Here is a 13,057-nt window from a genome sequence, read left to right on the forward strand (position 1 = left end):
AGAAAGAAAGAAAGAAAGAAAGAAAGAAAGAAAGAAAGAAAGAAAGAAAGAAAGAAAGAAAGAAAGAAAGAAAGAAAGAAAGAAAGAAAGAAAGAAAGAAAGAAAGAAACCTTAACCAAGAAAGGCTCGAGCAATGCACACGAAGCTCGATTGCCCTCTAGCGGTTTACACAGTGGGACTTTTATTTTGAAATGAAATGTCTTCCAACTGGCGGGAAACTTCTGTCAGTGGACAACGACAGACCTGACAAGTGAGTGTACTAACGTATGTAGTATATATTTGTAAATACATGTAGACACTCGTTTGTGCATGTAATATTTGACTTGTTCTGACAACATTTCAGATGAGAAGGTCTACAAAACAGGAAGAATTGTGTGATTTGTGAATTCTGACACCGAGGAATCAGATACAGAATGGTTCAAATAGTCATTTCAAGGTAACTTAGGTGTGAAATATAAATCATTACAGATCATGAATGTTCTGAAAGTGCTCGTTGAAAATGCTTTTCGATGTGTTCTGCAGCAATGCTGCTGAAGGTCCAGCCGAATGGCTGCTGGTGGAGCTGCAGGGAGAAATGATGTCCAGACAAAATACTGGACTAGCAGGAAATCTGATGGGGGACCTGCACTACACTAAGGAGGTTTGTCTTTCTCTAATACTGTAGCTGGGCAGAACAAAAGAAAAAAAGAATATAGATACAAACATATTATGTATGTGTATTTATGCACACATGAGTATAATATAGGTATGTATCTATATTATTTTTTCTTTTGATTTTGGTCTGAAATATGCCCAATTATTTATTTGTGTGTGTCTGTGTACATACAAAATTATAAAACTACTTTTTACCTATATCAATTCTTGATTTGTCCACTATTCAAGGGATTACCAGTCCTTATAGTTGGACATCACATCCTCTATGGAAAACAGGTCAAACTGGAGAAGCCCTTTGCTGTTCTGATGAAACACTCTGGACTTCCTCGGAATACAGAAGAAACTATGGAAACCAACCAAGAGAAACCAACATCTTACACCGTATCTGCCCTCATCAAAAAGAAGCTTATCTTTAAAACTCGACCTAAACCTATCATCACTAATGTGCCGAAGAAAGTATAACTTATGTCCAGATATTAGAGACTTAACTTTAGCACAATATTCTAGATTTGTAACCATATGTTGTTTGGAATGGTGGATTAGTATTTTAGTGCATTTATTGTTAACATACATTGTTGTATTTTTTATACATCTTTATGACTAATAAAGAACAAATATAAATATTTTAAGTATGAAATGTAAGTAATAGATCTTAATTTGAAAATGAAAAAAAAAAAAGAATGCTCCAAAAATGCTCACTTTTGAATTGAAGTTTATTGTATCAAAACATCAGTTACAAGTGTTTGCAAAAATAATTGTGAGGGAAATGTCGAAATGTAAAGAATCCCTTTGTACATACAGGAGTAGGGCAATGTACATAATGCATAAAACAAATATGTAAAATTCACATGAGGTTAAAAGACCATGCAGGTCCACTGTAGAAGTACAGGTTAGCTGTGAGACTTAGACTTAATGCTGCTGTTTCATCAACACATGATTTAATTCTGAGTAGGAGACAAAAGCTGCCAGTGGCAATCTGTAAAACAACTGCATTTTGGTTAAAAACATGTAACCTCTACCATTATGGAGTATGAATACTGTAATTTATAAATCCCTAATCTGTACAGCGTTATTAAAATAACATTTTACTTAAAATAATGTTTCCTAGGAAAATGCAGATACACTGATAAGTGTGAGAAATAATTCTTGCATGTTTAAAATATCTTAGAATTTTAATTTACAAAAATATATATTACTTTACAATATTGAAATGACTGACATAATCCTAGTTTTCACTGGTTAAGCTTCACCATCTACAAATGAATGCACTGTCTGGCAGACAGCAGAGCAAGAACTTTTTTCACTGAATATTGTGTAAACCCAATTTGTATTTTGTATTTTTTTTACATACAATTTTAAGCCCCTCAAATTCAATCAGGGATTTCTTTTCCTGAAGACGGAGCATATTAAATATCACAAGTTTGACACCCAGTTTACAAATGAATAGCATAAAATCTTAAAATACACAAATGTGAACAATGAGAACGCAAGTTTGATTGTAAACAAATGATAAGTTTCATAATTGTGTCATCAGAGTCATAATGCTGCAGCCTTATAGGATGCTGCAGTCCACAGCAGTATCGCACATGTAGTGCACAAGTCAAGTGGGTAAATATTTCTAAACTTGTCCATGCACACATTTGAACACTAGCCTCTGTGTTTATTTCTGCCAGAGTTTAATGTGTGTTTTGGGGGAAGGGAGAAAAAGTTAGCGTTAGCATTCACGGAGAATGCTAAATCTGCTAATTGTTGCATTAGAATGGCTGAGGCTGGGGGGAAAAAAGCTGGAATGAAAATCCACTGTATACCTTTGCTCCATATAAAGTAATCTTTAAACACATAAATTTGCATAGCATAAATAAGCTACTTCAGTTCGTGTGATTCACGTTTATTTATTTTGATAACCGACCATTTTATTTAAATGAATAGGAATGATAGGAACAATAAGTTTAAAAATTACAGAAAAGGTTTTTGTCAGGATCACCAGATTCCAATATTTAAGTATTTTTCCATAAATAATCATTTTTGATCTATAATAAAAGTAAAATATGACCTTTTATTATATACTTATACCAAGTTGGAGAATACTGGGTAAAAATAGGAATCCAAGTAAAACTTTGCAAATTATCCTCCTCGAACAGAACATTGTAGATGCTAGAGAAAATCCTTTTTGGTTGCCTGACACTATTTATTCACTGGTACTGGATGTAACTTTTAAAATTTTGTAAACATGTAGCCTGCAGTGAAGTAAATCATTGTGGAGTAACAGAAATCTCTCATTTAAATGCTGTTTGCTCTTGTTCTATCATGTTACACCACAAAAGTATCAGAAGCACCACAATTTCAAATGATGAAATATAGAATTATGCTGGATTGTCAGATTAGAGACATTAAAATACTGACTATATTTGGCAAGTAAAACCAGGTTAGTGTCTTATGCAAGTTTCTTTAAATTTTGGCACACACCTCTCTAACCTTAACAGCACATATTCTGTATAATTATCAAAAGTTCAAGCACCAGTTATAACCCTTTAACTTCATATGTCATCTTAACTATATTAACTTATCACTCTTACACTAACCTTTGGCTTTACTTGTTGTGCCCGCCTTGGCTGGCGCCTCCTCCATGTGTGCTTTATAATCACGAGGAGCACAATTCCTGATTTTAACTCACGTAAATCATAGCTTTCTCAAAATTTCATGATTTTGTCCAAAAGCTCTCATGTAGCCGTAGCTAACATACTTAAGTCTTGGACCTGCACATGATCCATAACTATATCCAGGATTGCAGCATCAGGTAAAGACAGGTCCATGTCAAATGAGCTCTTACAGCATGTATTGATCTTTTAGAAAGACTATGCTTCGGCATAGGATAGGTGGTATTGTTCCTCTCTTTTGTTACAACGCTTGGCCACTATGGCCAGGTAGAGCACCAGAAGTATGAGCCAGTAACAGGCATAGAGGATGGTGCCTGCAATGAGAAGAGCCTTCTCAGTCTCACTGAAGGGTTCTTGCACCTCGCAGTAAATGGTATAAACCACGCCACCGAGCAGTATGGCCACCCACGTGGTCACAGGCACAGCTCCAATAAGGTTTACCACTATCTTTTTCCTGCCTGATGTGCCCCAACCTGCTTTGTTAATAGTCAACAGGGCAAAGATCTTGGCAGGCAGCAAGCTTGACATGTAGAGTAGTGAGTACAGGGACATGAAGATCATAACAAGGCTGCCTCGTAGGAAGCAGGCATAGGTGGCCTTCACCATGCCCACCAGCTGGACCGTCAGCAAGAAAAGCAAGATGTTCCACAACCGACCTCGGTAGAACAGATGGATGACTGTAGCCACCAGAAAGAAGGGGAAGAACCCAGTGACCACAGATTCGTAGGTCATCCAGAGGCTGTGCTTGTGGAACCAAAGCGCATTGTAGAGCCACTCTCGAAAGTAAGACTTGCTCCAGCGGGTCTGCTGGTTGAGCCAGCGCAGGTATTGCGTGGGGGTCTCGGTCTGGCATTGCGAGCGTGCCGTGAACTTGGTTTTGTAGCCGAAGCTGAGGACGCGGTTGGTGAGGTGCCGGTCATCACCGAAGCTGCACTTGCTTCCTAGGAAGGTCTGGTGGTACCAGGGCTCCAGGAACTGTTGGAGGAGAGAGTTGCGGTACATTCCCAGAGGTCCACTGATGCACTGCACACATCCAAAGTAAGACTGGCAGGCCCGCTCTATGTTGAACGCCATCCAATACCGGACACTGCTTAGGAAGGAGATCCAGGAGTCGTACTTGTTCAGAATCTGAAAAGACAAGGAAACAACTCTCCGTGGGTAATCTTTAAAGAAGAAAGGTACAGGAAAACTAAAAACATTGCTCACCTGAACATCTCCTCCCACCCCACCCACTTGTGGATCCTCCTCTAGAACCTTCAGCATCTCAATGGTGCAGGCTGGATCAAGTACAGTGTCAGAATCACATACCTGCAAAACCAAGAGATGCATACGATTTAGAACGCTCCTCTGCAACTTTAACTCGTGCAACTATTTACTCTTTTCAGTCATTGAGGCTGATGTTGACAATGACTGTGTGAACAAAGCAAGGACTGTTGCAACCATAGACATTGGCTCACAGATGTTTCAAGGTCATCTTGGTTTCTGAAGGTATCAATCATATGCCGAAACAATGAAAAGTTGATGACAGCGCACAGGTGTGCTCAGGACTACAGGGGAAGGTAAGTAATACGACTGACCTTTGACCTCAATGCTGCATGGATTCATATTACAGTGGCATTGAGGGAACTATGGGGTTATGGCAGACTGTGAAGAGTGAAAGTATTGTAGGCTCATTGTAGGTTTTTCAAAATAGAAATTTGGCCATCCAAGAGCAACAAGTAAGCAAGTCTGGAATAAATGCTGTTTACTCCTATAAAATTCCAGTACCTTTTCCATTTTATTGAATTTTTAGGTTGTAAAAGGTGTCAAGACTTACTTGTATGTAATCCACAGTATCTCCCAGTGCTTTGAAGGCTGTGTACATCACCTCTCTCTTGCCACCCCACTCCTGCATGATGCAGGAGTAATGACAGCTCCGCACCACCCTGGCCACATGTGCAGCTTCCTCGGCATGCAATGAGCCTTTCCCTCCTCCTCCATCCCCGTCGCTGTGATAATTCCCCTTCCACACCACACAACCCGTCTGCTCCACTCCCCCCATCACCTCCTGGAAGATGTCCATCATGTAGGAATCCTCCTGACGATTCCCATCCACCACCAGCACCACTTTAAGCCCCGGAAAAGAAATGCGGCGAATGCTCCGCAGACACTTGCGAAGGTAGTCCGGATCTTCCTGATAGGCTGCGATGCAGAGGGCCACGGTGTGACGCAGGTGCTGAGGTCTGGAGGGGCCACGCATCTGTCGGTGCTCCAGATAGGCGAAGAGGCTCTGCAGGAGGAGGTGGAGGGACAGAAAGGCACCGTACAGGCCAAAAGACAGGTGGTGCTGCTCCGTGTGGATGAACTGGTAGCCTGTCACATAAGCTAGTAGGATAGCAAAAAGCACCACTGCTGCGAATAGGGTGGTGATGAAGATCCGCACCGCAGTGCCAAATCGAGAGGGCATCTGAAGAGGGAGAAAAATGGATATTATAACTAAGGGTAGTGAGAAACATTTTGAAAAAGCATAAATCCAAATATAGCAAATATAAAATATCAATGTTATATATTTTTATCAAATTTGATTTGAATTTAAATTAAAGGGATAGTTCACTTTGAAATTAATTTTTACCTCAAGGGCATCCAAGAAGTAGGTGTCTTTGTTTCCCCAGTATTTTCAATTTTGACATTTTTAGGTCAAACCGTTCTTGTCTGTCAGTCATATAATGAAGATTTATGGGGTCCACCCTAGGTTCACCTCAAAGAGCATGCACAGAGAAGTCCGAATTAAACACGATTTAATGACTCATAAATGGAAGTACACATTGATGGCCTAAGACACGAAACGAGCAGTTTGTGTGAGAAAACGAACAGTATTTATATCGTTTTTACCACTTGTAACCACAACCATGTCCAAGTGATCTGAAGGCACGGGCACTTGCCCGTCCAAGTGATCTCTTGCGCGGTTGCGGAAAAAAACAACAACCCATTGTCTGTTGGTATATCGAAATCGTCTTCCATTGCAATTTCCTGTATATCTAAATATGTTTAGATCTTCACAGTGAAGGATAACACTTCTGAAATCACTGTGTAAACAATGAGTGACGAACACGCGCGAGAGATCACTTCTGGGACTTTTCGGCGCACTTGCGCAGATAGAAGCACCTTCGCCCTGAGTGTACTTGGACGTGACTGTGATTACAAGAGGTAAAAACTATATAACTACTGTTTGTTTTCTCACACAAACCGCTAGTTTCGTGTCTTAGGCCATCAATGTGTACTTACATTTATGAGTCATTAAATCATGTTTAATTTGGACTTCTCTGTGCATGCTCTTTGAGGTGAACCCAGGGTGGACCCCATAAATCTCCATCATATGACTGAGAGACAAGAACGGTTTGACCTAAAAATATCAAAATACTGTGGAAACAAAGACACCTACATCTTGGATGCCCTTGAGGTAAGCTAAAACATATCAAAAGTTAATTTCAAAGTGAACAATCCCTTTAAATAGTATCTCAGGAATATTCCACCCAAAAAAATCAAAAGAAAAAAAGAAATAGGAAATAACAGAAAAATGCAAAAATAAAAATCTTTAAAGGCTTTGTGAGATTACCACATGAACATAAGGGTCAACAATTTTGAATTTATTCCAAACAAATGGCAACAACTGACATTGTGACAATTTTTGTGAAACTCTCTCTCAGTCACTCTCTCTTTGTCTTTCTCACTTTTTTCTCATTCTTTCAGGTTAATGACTTTAATTAAAGGCTAGGCCGAGTTTGGCAGGTAATCAGTGGTTCCAGACTAAGGAACAATCCCCCCCTTTCATTCATTCACTTGCCTCCTGCTCCCCCTCTCATGAAAGAAAGAGCTGCTTCACTCAGTGCCCTTATATCATAACCGCCAACGCAATGGAGAAGAGTGGCAGAAATAACGCCGACTTCCACTGAAGTGGTTGTTGATTTTTCTATCACAGTAACTGACTGTTCCCACAGTTATTTACAGCTGCATCAGACCGGTACTTAACCGTTTTTACATCATAAAATTCCAAGAAACACATAACTGTTCCTTTCATATTAGCAATTTTGGTTTCACGTTGGTTAATTGTATCTGAAGTGAGAACTGCCATAAAACCTAAATATTGTTTATGATCTATATAATGGGTTTCTCCCTTTCTGCGTTATCCTACACACCTTCTTGTGATGTGAACAAAGACAACATAGACCCTGAGGGTGAGATAGAGACAGCAGGCAGATACTGAGTGTTATGTTTGACCATAATTAGAGGGCATCTTCCTCCGGAGGGGCTTGTTAGCTCAAAGGGACGGGTATGAAGAAGGGCCCCATGTCATACTCAACAAGACACCAGCCGTCACTCAGTCCCTGAACACAGCAAACAAACCCACTACCATACGTGTGATGAAAGCTGTACATTTTCACATGGCAGCCTTTGATTAAGGTAAGATAAAGTCAACTCAAGATGCACATCCAAGAATCATCACACAAGGCGATCTGTAACACATTTGATCTTTAAATTAACCATTTAGGACAATAAAACATCACAATGTTCATAGCTGCATGCTACATAGCATTCTATGTAACCCCTGGATGTCAGTATCAAACCTAATGATGGAAGTTGAATAATATTTCAACTTTCCACCAAATAAAGAGGTCAGAGGTCAATGGTTACTCACTGTTGTCATGGTGAGATATTCACAGCCCGGGTGGAGATCAATCCATGAGAGCTCGATAATCTCAGATCCTTATTTTGCTTTTAATAATTCTATTCCAGACTCTTCCCAGTGATTAACAGAGAAGTTTCAGGACGTCGTTCTCAGGTCTGTTTCTCTTGTGAGTGATGGTAAGGATGATCATGGGTAATCATGCATTCTCAGCCCAGAAGCAGGTGGTCTCAGATGAAACAGAAGTGGACAGGATCCAAAAGATGAAGTCTGTATGAAGTCACAGGTGCATTGCGGGTTGGTAGGGGGGTAACTGGCTAAAGCCTCTCTTGCCCCGTGTATTCTCAGGTGTGAACCAGATAGAATGAGGACGTTGGATGCAAGACAGGACACTGACAAAGGGAGGAAGTGGGAGAGGAATGAAGGGGGGCTGGGAATCACCAGGACCGATGAGGGAGGGCAGCAGGTGAGAGGATGTGAGATGAATGGCTGGAAGGCAGAGCATGATGTGTTTGGGTGAATTATTGTACCAGTACACTATACTAATATTCATTATAATTGATCAACTGAAGTAATGATCAATCGAGACTCAGATATAAATCACTTTTATATTTTATAATCCACAATTTCCACACTGTAAAAAAATATTTTCAAGATTTGTTATCACAACATTTTTTTTTCTTTTGTCAAATCAACTTAAATAATTCATTTAGTTCAGATAACTTATTATTTTGAGTTTCTGATGATTAAATCAATCTCCTTCATTGTATTAACTCACTTTTTCCAGTTCAATCAACTTAAAAATTTAAGGCAACCAGGTTACTTACTTTTTTAAGTTAAACCAACAATATTTTTTTACAGTGCACAGTCATGATGTGATTGGTGTCACAGATATTCAACTTAAAGTCCTGGTTTGTTATAGACTCAATTTCTTTGTGTTGTTTAATGGGCAAATGACGTGAAAATACATAAAAAAAATGAAATGCTTTCATTGAGAATAGAATAGAATAAAATAATATTTAAAAAAAATGCTAATAGTCTTGGAAACAATATTGAAAAATATTTTTGTTTTTACAATCTAATAAAATATTTTATTTGAAAATATGATTAATATTTTATATAAAAAAAATATTTTATATTGATGTTTAAGAAATTGTATCTCTTTTTTTGTGAATTTGTAAATGAAAAAATACTAGGGGGCACCTACTATGAATTCATCCTCTCATCCAATTTCCGAAACGTATTCCCAAAAATCAGGTATTTCTTATTTTATTATAATTAAATGCTCACATTTATTTATATAGACCCAAATTAACAATAGTAAAGTCACTCCGATTACAATAAAATGCATTAGATTTATAGAAGGAAAAAAAAAGCACACTTGCATGTAATATTTAACAATTCTCTTGTCAAGTTCTTCCAGTTCTCTAGAGCCTGCGTTGGGGTAAATCCTATTTTGGTCTCTAGCAAATAGTTTGAACACTTTTGAAACTCTCACTAGACCCTTGTGTTGTTACAGTATGATGAAATGGAAAGCTAAACAGGCGTCATTTTCCTTAATCGAGCCCTTCTGAAGCTTTCCTGTTTTATTCCGTCCTGCTGCCCACTTGGTTACTCAGCCTCAGGGCACTAGCAAGGGTGCCAAGAAACCGAGGGCCAATCTAATACTGTAATTACTAAAACACACACATATGAGGATCTTAAAAAATCTCAGAATTTCACAGATTCTCTCAAGCTCTACACATAACCATTTATTTGAAGTTGCTTAGTATTATTGAGTGCCTTGCACAAGCAGTAGCCTATTTGTGCAAACAACACACCTACCCAACCTAAATTTACACGAGTTGACTCTCTCACAATTTTGTGTATTATACACACACACAACCACACAATGCACATTTGACAGAGCTCTTGTGCAGCATGCTTTCAGATCTCATCCACTCCCACATTAAACACAGACACGAAACAAAACTTAAGTCGAATGATATGTCTCTCACCTTCCCAGCCCCGCAGCTGTGACGGTGGTCTCTCTCTCTCTCTCTCCTCCGGTGGAGTCGGTGTGTGTGCGCGAGTCGGTGTGTCTGCCAGGCGTCTGCTCCGCTCCTCTCCACCACAGTGGAGCACAGCACCGTCCTTGTTCAACCTCCTGCTCACACTACATCTTTATTCCAGCCACACTTAATTCAGGAGATCCCTTATCCAAAAATACAGCACCATCACCCTCCTTTCTTTTCGTCTCTCTCCCTCACTCTCCTCCCGGAGAGTCCCGAGGCATGAAGACCTCTGATATCAGCTGTGAACTAACTTCTCACCTGGAGCGAGGTGGACCTCATGCCTCTGTTTTAGTGCTTTACTGCAGTGGCACCGTTCTGCAGTGCAGCCGAAAATCCTTCAAGGTCCCTTCTCTGTGCTTTCCCCCCCCTGCTCTGCACTGCAGCCAGCCTTCAACAAGACTCCGGACTGTTTGAGCAGGCACACTCTTCTCTTGGCTACACACACACCCTCTCAATGCATCCTTTATTGGGTTATTTATTTATCTATCACCCCTCCCTGCACCCCTCCTGCTGGCAGCCTGCAGGTCCAACACCGGCTGATGAAGAGATCTGCGAGAGGAGGAAGAGAAAGATAGACTGCAGCAGACTCGGACATAATCAATATTCACGGCATCCCCAAACATTCCTATCTCAGTTGTGTCTTCTTCCGAACACCCAATGAAAACTTGCTCTGTTTTCGGGAAAACCTCTCTGAAAGTCACCAGCCAGGTAAAACACGTTCAAGCCCTTTCTCTTTCCGAGTCTGCTGCATGGCAGGAAAAGTAATTAGCGTAATGGCTCTTTCATGGCTGGATAGCAGTCGTGAGAAGGTTATTATGGGGTTTGCGTGGAAGGAAGGTAAAAGTGTGACTTTCCACTTGATAACTCCATCGTGGCGTCACTGATTCACCCCTTTGCTGTGGGAACGTCCTTGGATCTTAACCAGAGAAGCAATTATCAGAGACACCTCAAGAGACTTGGGAGGTTCCTTTGCAGAAACACTGAGACAAAGTTTATGACTTCCAACTGGGCAGCAGGCCACCACACGGCTGTTGTTTTAGCCTGAAAATGGGTTAAAATACATGTGCAATGAACAACATTATGATTCGTCAAAACATGGATATCAAAATCCATTCACAGGATTGAATTCAAAGACAAATGCTATTTTGATTTTAAAATGTGATTTTAACCTCCAGACCTTAAATTTATTGAAAGTCTTATTATCACATTATCACAAAATAATGTTTTTTCACTTTTGTGATTGAACTGATTTTTAAATGTGAATCACCATTGAGGTTTTGATGCAATGATACAAAATAATACACACTAAAATGTTAAAAAAGTTGTTGATGCAAAACAGTAAAAAAAAAACAGCACAAACAATCTCTAATTCTTTTTGTCTTCTTTTTTGTTTTTCAAATGTTTTAAAAATTGTATTTATCATTGTTTCTCTTTTTTCTCAAAGATTCTAAGCACAGTAAATGTATTGTTGACATGTACATGTGGTCATTATGAAAGTTAAATAGTTCATATTTACTTATTTTCTAAATGAACACTCTTATTGTGAATATTTCATCTGTGTATGTTATTCCAAAGTAAAACCTTTGTAATTTTAATCAAAGGCCCGGTTTCACAGACAGGGCTTAGATTAAGACAGGATTAGGTTATAGTTAAATTACGACATTCAAGAATTACTGGTGTGCATTTTGTGACAGAATAATGGCACCGACATATTTTAAGATGTCAGTGCAGGTTGCTTTCAGTTCAAACGGCTCAAACATGCGTTTTAGTCTGGGACTAGTCTTAAGCCTTGTCTGTTAATCCACAGGAAAGGGTATTTGGGTACAATTTAGATATTGCTTTTGCAAACTGGCTCCATTAAATGCCCACAATTCATGTACTACATGTTTCCTGCACTTCTCAGAAATACTTAAAAGGGCCATTCACCCAAAAATGAAAATTGTGTCAACATTTTCTCACCCCACCCAAATCTGTGTGACTTACTTTGCATGTGAAACACAACAGAAGATATTTTGAAGAATGTTGGTAACCAAACAGTTTTGGTGACCATTGACTTCCATTGTATGTATAAAAACACAGAGACATTTCTCAAATACCTTCTCTTACATTCCACAGAGCACAGAAAGTCATACAAGCTTGAAACAATATAAGGATGAGTAAATTATGACAAATCTTTCATTTTTGGCTGAACTATCCCTTTAACATTACAGAAGTACAATCCATTGCAAACTGCAATTCATATTGAGTTTAACATACTATAAACCCACATTAAAGATTTTTGTTATACAATGTGAACTATTTTGAGCTTAATAATATTTGGTTCACCTATTACCTTACAGCACATGAGGCAGACAGGAACTTGTGGCACTGCAACCTAACCCAGATGTTCAGACACATGCTTACATTTATATTACCTATAAAACAGTCCAAGCAAAGGGAAAAAGAAACTGTTAACGACAGCATAATATAAACACATTAGACCAGCTTCGGAAAAATAAGCACTCTTTATTTTATTTTAGAGACACATCATGACCAAGACATCTATTTATAAATTAGCATAAATGCTAACATTTGTATGCATATGGTATTTAACCAGTTCTGCTTCAGGGCAGTTCCAAGAGGTCAGGATGCTATACAGATGGTGAACATGAATGGATAGTTTTAGTATTGTGCAGTTTTAGTATTGTGCAGTGGGAGGAATTTTAAGAGAATGACTAACTGCCCTGTCGTACAAAGATGTCACGACCTAGCCGTCTTTATATGTATAACAAACAATCGATAAAAAGCAAACAGGCATTTTTTCACCAGTACAGAATAGAGTGGCAACCAGCTACACAAGGGCTCTTTACAAAGATATATCTTTGGCTTTTGTTGCCCTCTAATCTCAGTGTAACAGATAACAAAAGGCACAATGCTAGTATATCAATGGTTTTTTGTAGGGCTGTCAAACAATTAATCGCGATTAATCGCATCTAAAATAAAAGTTTGTGTTTACAAAATATATGTGGGTTCACGGAGTATAATTATTT

General features: G+C 38.9%; 2 protein-coding genes across 4 annotated transcripts; one reads left to right on the top strand and one right to left on the bottom strand.

Annotated features, from left to right (window-relative positions):
- Nucleotides 1-31: 31 nt before the first annotated feature.
- On the top strand, nt 32-1,283 carry chtf8 (CTF8, chromosome transmission fidelity factor 8 homolog (S. cerevisiae)). Of its 2 annotated transcripts, none has more exons than XM_039693069.2 (4): nt 32-250; nt 344-436; nt 523-640; nt 883-1,283. In XM_039693069.2, the coding sequence occupies exons 2-4, from the start codon at nt 414-416 to the stop codon at nt 1,114-1,116; spliced, it is 375 nt and encodes a 124-aa protein (XP_039549003.2). In that variant the 5' UTR covers nt 32-250; nt 344-413; the 3' UTR covers nt 1,117-1,283. The 2 variants fall into 2 exon arrangements, with proteins under 2 accessions (XP_039549003.2, XP_039549004.2); XM_039693070.2 differs by having other exon boundaries at nt 226-264.
- A 66-nt stretch (nt 1,284-1,349) lies between these two features.
- On the bottom strand, nt 1,350-11,041 carry has3 (hyaluronan synthase 3). Of its 2 annotated transcripts, XM_039692035.2 has the most exons (5): nt 9,972-11,041; nt 7,987-8,463; nt 5,128-5,757; nt 4,518-4,619; nt 1,350-4,439 (listed from the first exon to the last, which is right to left on the bottom strand). In XM_039692035.2, the coding sequence occupies exons 2-5, from the start codon at nt 7,993-7,995 to the stop codon at nt 3,510-3,512; spliced, it is 1,671 nt and encodes a 556-aa protein (XP_039547969.1). In that variant the 5' UTR covers nt 7,996-8,463; nt 9,972-11,041; the 3' UTR covers nt 1,350-3,509. The 2 variants fall into 2 exon arrangements, with proteins under 2 accessions (XP_039547969.1, XP_039547970.1); XM_039692036.2 differs by lacking the exon at nt 7,987-8,463.
- Between the last annotated feature and the right edge of the window lie 2,016 nt (nt 11,042-13,057).

Source organism: Pimephales promelas, chromosome 10 (genome assembly GCF_988280905.1).
Source record: "Pimephales promelas chromosome 10, fPimPro1.hap1.1, whole genome shotgun sequence".
Classification (NCBI taxonomy): Eukaryota; Metazoa; Chordata; class Actinopteri; order Cypriniformes; family Leuciscidae; genus Pimephales; species Pimephales promelas.

Bases quoted from the DNA above. Each gene is read 5' to 3' on its own strand.
- chtf8 (XM_039693069.2), top strand. From the start codon at position 414: ATGGTTCAAATAGTCATTTCAAG. The intron at 437-522 runs GTAACTTAGGTG...TGTGTTCTGCAG, and splicing joins GTTCAAATAGTCATTTCAAG to CAATGCTGCTGAAGGTCCAG. The intron at 641-882 runs GTTTGTCTTTCT...CCACTATTCAAG, and splicing joins ACCTGCACTACACTAAGGAG to GGATTACCAGTCCTTATAGT.
- has3 (XM_039692035.2), bottom strand. The intron at 4,620-5,127 runs GTAAGTCTTGAC...TTGGTTTTGCAG, and splicing joins ATACTGTGGATTACATACAA to GTATGTGATTCTGACACTGT. The intron at 4,440-4,517 runs GTGAGCAATGTT...TTGTCTTTTCAG, and splicing joins GGGTGGGAGGAGATGTTCAG to ATTCTGAACAAGTACGACTC.